General features: G+C 41.6%; 1 protein-coding gene across 1 annotated transcript; it reads left to right on the forward strand.

Moving 5' to 3' along the window:
* The first annotated feature begins 258 nt into the window (after positions 1 to 258).
* Positions 259 to 7,540, forward strand: LOC131238848 (uncharacterized). Its single transcript, XM_058236443.1, has 3 exons — positions 259 to 581; positions 2,768 to 3,482; positions 6,490 to 7,540. The coding sequence occupies exons 1-3, from the start codon at positions 259 to 261 to the stop codon at positions 7,384 to 7,386; spliced, it is 1,935 nt and encodes a 644-aa protein (XP_058092426.1). The 3' UTR covers positions 7,387 to 7,540.
* Positions 7,541 to 8,381: the final 841 nt, after the last annotated feature.

Raw genomic sequence — 8,381 nt, forward strand, 5'->3', positions numbered from 1 at the left:
TCCCAAAGAATAACACAAGGTAAAATCTTCTTGAACATCGTCGATGGCCCATTCACAGAGCGGGACCTCCACCAGTGGATCAACCAGCCTTCCAGTGAGGGGAAAGGGGCCATGTGAACATCGAAAATGGTGGAGAAGTGGGACCAAACCTCTCTCACATGTTGGCTCTATAAGAACAGGTGGGCTGATGTCTCAACCGTAGGTCTGAGTCTTTGAGAATTATCGGCAGTGCAACAGCAGCAGCGGGACGCGAGGTGGATGCCACGGGATTGGACACTCGCATCTACCGGAAGTGCACCCTTGAGAATCCTCCAAATCAGCACAGATATCTTTGGAGGGATTTTGACACTCCAGATTTTATCTTCCCAGGTTGTGCTGGGCCTGCGCACCCTAATGCTATCCCAGGCTGATGCAACGGTGAAAGTACCTGAAGGGTTACTCGGCCAGAAAGGTGAATCAGGTCCTTCAGATAAACAATGCCCCCCTTGGAAGATGGAGTCAAGGTCCTGTTGGGACAGAATGGTAAGAACCGCTGAAGGCGGAAGCGGGCCGGATTTATCAAGAAAATCTTTGATTCGAAGGTCCTGGAGAGACGGTCTAATGATGCAAATCACCCTGTTTTCTAGTGAACCTAAACCAGACCAATTAACTCGCCATAAGTTCATATTTCCCTGAGCTTCTCTGTCTCTTGTAGAAGGATTAGAGTGAATTTTCATTGTTCTTTAGAATGAGAGAAAGCCTCTATTTATAGCCAAAGAAGTTGGAAATTCGACTAGCCTAAGGTTGGCTTCACCTTGCCGGATTCCACCAGATTCGTTCCAACAATTATCAGATTGCGCGAGATAAGATCTATCCAAAATTTGGCTGGTCGAATTATTGCAAAAATTAAAAGTTTGGATTGCTGGAATTTGACCCAAACTCACTTGGGCTAGCCAAATCAAAACTTAGGCTGGCCGAACTTTTAACAAAATTTATTATTTTTCCCGAGCTTGAAGTTAGGTAAGCCGAAAAAATTAGGCTGGCCGAACCAGAAGTTAGGTTGGCTGAATTTTAGAGCAAAAACATTGTTAAAATTCAAGTTTAATGACCATTTAAAAGTACTTAAACCTAAGGTCTTTCTAAGGTTCTACCACCCGTGCTTTAGCAAATATATGGGACAACTTGTCTTGAACTTTGACTTGATCTTGTCTTGAAGCGACAACTTCTTGAGAAGATATGCCAATCTTGAGTTGATCATAAGTCGATCTTGAGCTGATTGTAAGTTGATCTCGATTTGATCTTTAGGCATGTAGAATAGTTGTGATTTCATACTTGTGATTTGACCTTAAAGCAGTTTTGTCTTACAAAAATTGACAATTCATGTGTGCTAAGCACTTACAGGACTAAGGAAGGCCTGATCGGAAGGAAAGTGATCAAGATCATGAGAACATTAAAATAGTCATATCTCGTAAATTGGAATGAGTTTTTCAACATATCATATCTGATTTTGGGGTGAGAGAAGCTAATTTAGCCAACCAACTCTGTTAGGCCGGGTTTCCTATGCTGAATTTGCGAGATTCCATTAGATCGACGATCAAAAGCCCCTTTTAATTTCATTTTTAGTTTAAATAGTAAATTTTAGTTTGATTATAACTTTTGATCATTTGAGTTTTAGGAGTCATGCCCAACATGAAAAGGATTTAGAAATAACGTGGTTACGACAAATGGACAATTACTTTCTCTTTTTTTTTTTTTATGGACGAAAACCATGAAGTATGGTAGGAATCATGATTGTATATAAATAATAAGTTTATTATTTATAGTAAGTCACGTTTTTGAAGGGAGTAAGGGAGTTTGAGTTGGAGTTTGATTCTAAAAGTAGGTACTAGGTTTGAGCTCATTATTTAAAGGATTGTAATTTGTTATTTTTTTACTATCAATCACTTTATTAGAAATTATTTCTATTTTATTCTCTTATTAAGTTCGAGGAAGTTCTCTGAGGAGTCGAGATAGCTCCATGGATTTGGAGTAGTTATCCCTAAGGAAGATGGTCCTCATCACGTCCCTCCCTGCGTCAAGCACACTTGATGGACGGCCAGGATGCCACTAGGCAATACGATGGGTCCACAGAGCTTTGGTGTTCCATGCACTATTAAAGGGGATTCGGGTCCCTCAATCTTACTCGAACATCCACACATGTTTGTGCCCCAGAATATCACTATTCCTGGTTCCCACTGTGCAACAGGCACGTGTGAGAGATCTGGGCCATTCACAACTAACAAGGTAGGGTAAATGCTCAGATTTAAAAAAAAAATAAAAATAAAAATAAAAATGCTCGCCTCCTGATCCAGGCGGGTCAATTTTTTTCTTACTAAATTAAAATTAAAGGTGGAGCACCATTGAATATATTTATAATTACAGCGGAATTTAAAATAATAATAATAATAATAACACGCCAACAAGCAGTGACACAGCCAAAGCCTATGAAAAAGAAAAGCCAAAACGGATGTTATCAAACTTTTCGCTTCCGTCCAAAAGCTCCCCAGATGTGCGGTCCAGGAAAGAAAGCCCAATAGACTCAATGTATCGTGCATCACGTGACAAGTATACTAGTCTTGAGTTTTGTAAAACAGACTGATCACAGTACATGCTATCCAATGTGTGCTCCATATGTGGGGCACCTGTGCGGTCCACTTCTGAGGCTGATTGCTTGGAACTTACAAAGAACCACTGCATTTGAAACAAGGGTATGCCAATTCTTCATTATGCCTAAGTAATTGTTATGTAGGGTTCTTGTAATCCATGGTTATATGCAATCTGCGTCCGACCAACTCAGTGGAGCTGTCAAGCTGGGCCCATTTCTACTCCAATACATGCTATTTATATCTCTGTGGTACAGCCCATTTGTAACCATCGAGTCCAGTGCAGTACAAGGCATGGCTGATGAAGATGTAGCTGCCCTTCATCATCCCCTCAAGGATGACCCCCACCTCCTCCAAGGAATCATCCATAATGGCCTTTTCCCCTTCGAGACTCCCTTTCACGTAGCATTGGCAGAAGGGTGCGTTGCTCGCGCTACTGAGATGCTACGAGAGAATCCAGCACTCGCACATGAACCTAACAGAAGTGGGTCTTACCCTTTGCATGTAGCTTCGGCCAGAGACTACCAAGGCATAGTAGTTCAGTTATTGAAGATCCGCCCTTCTCTCTGTCTCCTCCATGACAAGGAAGGAAGAACTCCTCTCCATTTGGCTGCTTTGAATCAGAAAATTGGCGTGTTGGAGCTGCTTCATCCGGTTCATACCAAGCAGAAAAACATCCGTAAGTCACTTGATGGAGATGATACTGCTGGAGGAGAACAAATTTTACACTTCTGCATAAAGAATAACCTTTTAGATGTCGCCGAATTTTTGGTAGAAAAGGACGAAAAGCTTATGAAGACCAAGGACGTCAACGGCAACACGGTGTTCCACCTCCTCGCTTTGGCTACAGAAGATACTCAGGCAACCCTTCTTCTTTCTTTCTCATTATCTTTAATTTTTGGTTCATTTTGTGTGAGGGAACGTAGAAATGGAAATTTATACTATCGTATACCCTAGTAAAATATAGTTGGATGCCTTGAATAAGTTCGCTACAATGCATCCGGACGTGTTGCTACTTTTACAGCGGGGTTGTAGCGGTTGGATCTCGATCATGTATCACTGATGGCTTACATGTCAGGCCATTCATCATCTATAATGCGGGAGCAAGCATAACAGCTGGCTTCTTTTTTCTTTTCTTTTTTTTCCTTTTTTCTTCTTTTTTTAAGTAAATAGAAATCAGCATATACTGAATAAAGATAAGCAACTAACATCATAATATACTGTAACATGAAGAGAAAGAAGTTCATTCACAAACCCCCAATTTCCTAATCTACCGTCAAAAGACTCCCAACAAACTTAAACCTTCCTATGCTCTCCTCTCCTACACTAACTAATTCAAAGGAAAAAAGAACCTGGCATTTCATTCACTTCCTCTTCTTAGAGGGTGGCTGCACGTTTTCTTCCTCGTCTTCTTCGTCCTCTTCATCTTCCTCATCATCCCCGTCATCATCCTCGTCTTCTTCTTCATCATCCTTGTCCTCACTACCACCTTCGCCATTTGCCTCCACATCATCGGGATAATTATCATCCCCTTCCCCGATAAATCATCATCACCATTGTCATCATCCTCTTCATCTACCTCCTCATCCTCACCATCATTGTCATCGTCATCCGTCTCACCATCGTCCTTGTTCTCAGGCCCAACCTCAGATGTACTTCTCCTGAGGAGCGCTATTGCATCCCCTTCATTTGTATCAGCCTCTTTAGGTAGCACCAACATTTCATTAGAAAGGGAACCTATCGCCAAGAGAAGCCAAATAACAGATTTACTAGCAACAAGAACCGTCTCAGCCACAACGCCTTCCATGACAGTACCCAAAACCCTCTCCCAATCAACCACCCCACCATTCCTGCAAACAACCTTCTCAATCTCCATCTCCATTGCAGAATCTATGTATTAAAAAGAGGAGAGAGAAAAAAAACCCAGAACCCAAACCCTAGAAGTAGAGAGAGAGAGAGAGAGAGAGAGAGAGAGAGCTCTAATTAGAAAAGAGATTCCATGAAATGGATTTCTCAATAGCTGGCTTTGTTAGATGGCTTACATGTCAGGTCATTCATCATGTAGTTTACCCTGGGAATATGAGATGAAATAAATATCAGGCTAGTGCACTAATTTAATTGAGCTACATTTCTTACTATATGGGCTATTTTCCTTTGTAGGGCCCTCTCCTTTGTAGGTATATCCTTCACGCTTCATATGATATGTTCCGAGAACAACCTTTACCAAATTCTATTTTCCTCGTACAAGTTTACCCTGCCTGTCAAGAAACCAGTATTATTTTCTTCTTTTGCATATAGCATGTGGTATGTCTACTTTTGTAAGTACTCAAGTATGAATTCCAGAAAATATCCCCTCACTTTCTCTGCTCCCCTTTTTTAGAAGCTGATTGTGTGATGTGCCACACACAACAAGGTATGTTGGCGATCCCCTCTCTTTCTCCGCTCCCCTTTTGTGGAAGCGGATTGTGTGATGTGCCACACACAACAGGGTAGGTTGGCGTCACCAAGTTCTCTGTGTGTCCCACCGTAATGTATGTGTTATATCCACACCGTGCATCCCTTTTGGAAGATCATGTTAGGGAACGGACCCAAAAAATGAGGTAGATCCAAAGCTTGAGTGGACCACACCACAGAAAAAGGGGGGGACGGTTCGGGTGGGTTGTACCTATTCATAAAGCCAACCATGGATGATGAAAGGAGGAAAACACTAATATCAGCTCGATCCAAAAATTCTATGGCTGCCGAGAAGTTTTTAATAATAAGGGTTCAATCCCCGCTGTTTTTTTGGTGTGGTCCACTTGAGCTTTGTATCTGATTCATTTTTGGTGGTGCCCTAAAATGATCTCAAAAAATAGATAGACGGTGTGGATATAACACAAACATAATAGTGAGATTTATAGAACGTTTTTTAGACATGCACTCACACACACCCCGCATTCACACTACAATGGATACTGAGGCATGACTAAGGACCAAAGACGATCAACACACTGTCGAAGCCCGTGGAGCGTGGCACAACACACAATCGACTACCCTGCCTGGAGATAGGACTGAGGATTTTAGGCATCTGTCATCAATGCGCCTAAGTACCGTCGAGATGATTCCACAGTTATAACGATTTATCTTACATGGTGCTTCAGTAAATAAGCTAGGAAACAGATTAGGTGCCTCCCTTGGGCCTTGCCTTCATCAATGTATTTTATATTACGCCTTTCATCCGTTTAGCAAGATTATTATAGCGTATGAGCCGAAAAAGCATATCCATATCTCAGGTGTACCAGTTCTATAGGAAACAGTGAGATTGAATGCCCTACCATTAAAAACTTCCTGTAACCCGCCGTTATGTTTTTCCATCCAACCTCTTAATAAGGTCACACACAAACCTGGATGAAAAAAAAAAAAAAAAACTTCAATTTGATCCAAAACTTCCCTGGCACATAATAAGCTTATAATGGCCAATCACTGATGTTTCCTATGGTATATATAATCCACCCGAGATTTCAATCTGGTTCAGTTTTGGGTTCATGCCCTAAAATGATCTGGAAAAGCAGATGGATGGTGTTGACATAGAATACATACATGATGGTGGGCCCCACGGTAAGGGCGGCACCATCTTGGGTGAGGCTGGGCCGCACCTAATCCTCATCCAATAAGCTACGACACAATAATCACGCTTCAGTGATAGTACTGGCATTGGATTTTGGAGTTGCAGAGCCATTGAAAATTTTCTCTTTTAATGTTCTACGTTCAACTATACTATGTAGTTATGGCGAGAATCATCCGTTCCCCATAACTTTTATCAAGAACATCGATGCTTCTGGCCACCCCATCATATTACCCCATGGGGCAAAATGTACTATTTCAATAGAAGGAGAGAAGGAAACAGCTTGCTGCTCGAGTATTGATATCAGATCTGACAGATCCCAACTCTTTTGTTCTCTTTCAGATGTTGGATTTTCTGCTTGAGAAGAAAGACGTGAAGGATGTCTTGAACGTAAAAAATAAATATGGCTACACTGCCTTTGATATCTCACAAAGAAACAGCCCCCCTAACACCATAATCAGCGATAAGATTCAAAATGCAGGAGGCAGGGGAAGCTTTTCATTGAACTGGAACATTTGGTACCCGAAAGACCAAGCCTGGACAAATGAAATGAACAACACATTGATGGTGGTGGCGACACTGATTGTAGCAGTTACATTCCAGGCTGCAATCAACCCTCCTGGAGGTGTCTGGCAGGATATACCAGATACCAATTCAGCTTCTCCAGCGCCATCTCCCAAGCATTCCATTGATCCTTCTCGTGTTGTACTTGGGACAGCCATTCATAATAACATCAACCTTACTTTGTTCAAAATATTCATGTACTTCGACACCATCGCGTTCTCTGCAGCTCTGTCAATCATTCTATCTCTTCTGAGTGGGTTTTCACTTAGGCGCCGGTTTACAACTTGGGTCATGGTGATCAGCATGTGGGCTACACTGTTCTCTATGGGTATGGCTTTTGCATTTGGCACACTGACCGTCGTTCATAAGGACGCCCTTAGAAAAATACCTTATGTTCTATATAGTTGGTTGGGAACCATTGTCCTAGTTCTATTATACCACTGTGTCATCTTTGTAGTCTGTTTGGAGGATAAAATCAAGAAGTGTTGGGTGGACATAATGATAATGCTGGGAATAAAGAAGGACATGACCAGTGACCAAGAGAAGAAAGAAACATCAGATGACCATAAATTCCATCACAAGGAGATGATGGCTTGAGTGATAAGGGCGTGCTTGAAGTCTATAGATTTTATGTGGTGTAATGATGTATGTGTGTACTCTTTTCATGTCTTTCTTAGTGTAGTTTTTGCTGTTAGTAGACAAGGACTATACGTATAAACAGCAGTAGCAAGGGTTTAAAACTCGAAAATTTTCAACCAGTCTAGTAATTCAGTTGAGTACTGTTGGCAGAGGGGGGCCTTACACAGGTTGGCTTTATCTATACCTTAGATTTGAACTCAACAGACAAAGAAAAGTGAGAAGAGAAACTTTGCTACTTTACTGTTGCTTTCAAGCCTACTAACTTGATTACAAACGGACTATAAGAGCTCCCTTATATAGACATTTTTCACCAAGGTGAAAAGACAAAAATGCCCTTTTAAATTACACTATAGGGGCATGGTATTAACTACTGTAACAAACACCAAAAAAATATTAAAAGATTCTTCGTTTCAAGGCATTTGGAACTGAACAGCCACATGGAGGAATGCACCTGGTTGCTGGAAGCTTCCTCCAACAATTACTCTCCTTGAGAATCCAACGGACAATGGGGAAGATGCACCGAATTGGTTTGGAATTCCAACACTCCCCTTCAAACCAAAACTGGCTTCATTCCGAGCATTGTTCTTAGTCATTTGAATGCATCTGTCGGCAATGCCTTTGTGAAAATATCCGCCACTTGTTCCGTAGTATGACAATACTCTAATTTCATCGTTTTCTGTTTCACACGATCTCTCAGAAAATGGTATCGGGTATCAATATGTTTTCTTCTTCCATGCTACACTGGATTTTTGGCTAGCTCGATTGCCGACTTGTTATCCACATATATGACTGTGGATCCTTCATGCGGATGCTTCAGCTCATTTAGCAGGTTTCTCAACCAAATTCCCTCACAAACAGTGAACGATGCTGCCACGTACTCTGCTTCACATGTGGACAGGGCGACCACACTCTGCTTTTTCGAATTCCATGTGAAAGCAGTCGTTCCAAGATAG

Source organism: Magnolia sinica, chromosome 3 (assembly GCF_029962835.1).
Source record: "Magnolia sinica isolate HGM2019 chromosome 3, MsV1, whole genome shotgun sequence".
Lineage (NCBI taxonomy): Eukaryota > Viridiplantae > Streptophyta > Magnoliopsida > Magnoliales > Magnoliaceae > Magnolia > Magnolia sinica.

Bases quoted from the DNA above. Each gene is read 5' to 3' on its own strand.
- LOC131238848 (XM_058236443.1), top strand. From the start codon at position 259: ATGCCACGGGATTGGACACTCGCATCTACCGGAAGTGCACCCTTGAGA. The intron at 582-2,767 runs GTCCTGGAGAGA...ATTGTTATGTAG, and splicing joins AGAAAATCTTTGATTCGAAG to GGTTCTTGTAATCCATGGTT. The intron at 3,483-6,489 runs GCAACCCTTCTT...CTATTTCAATAG, and splicing joins TGGCTACAGAAGATACTCAG to AAGGAGAGAAGGAAACAGCT.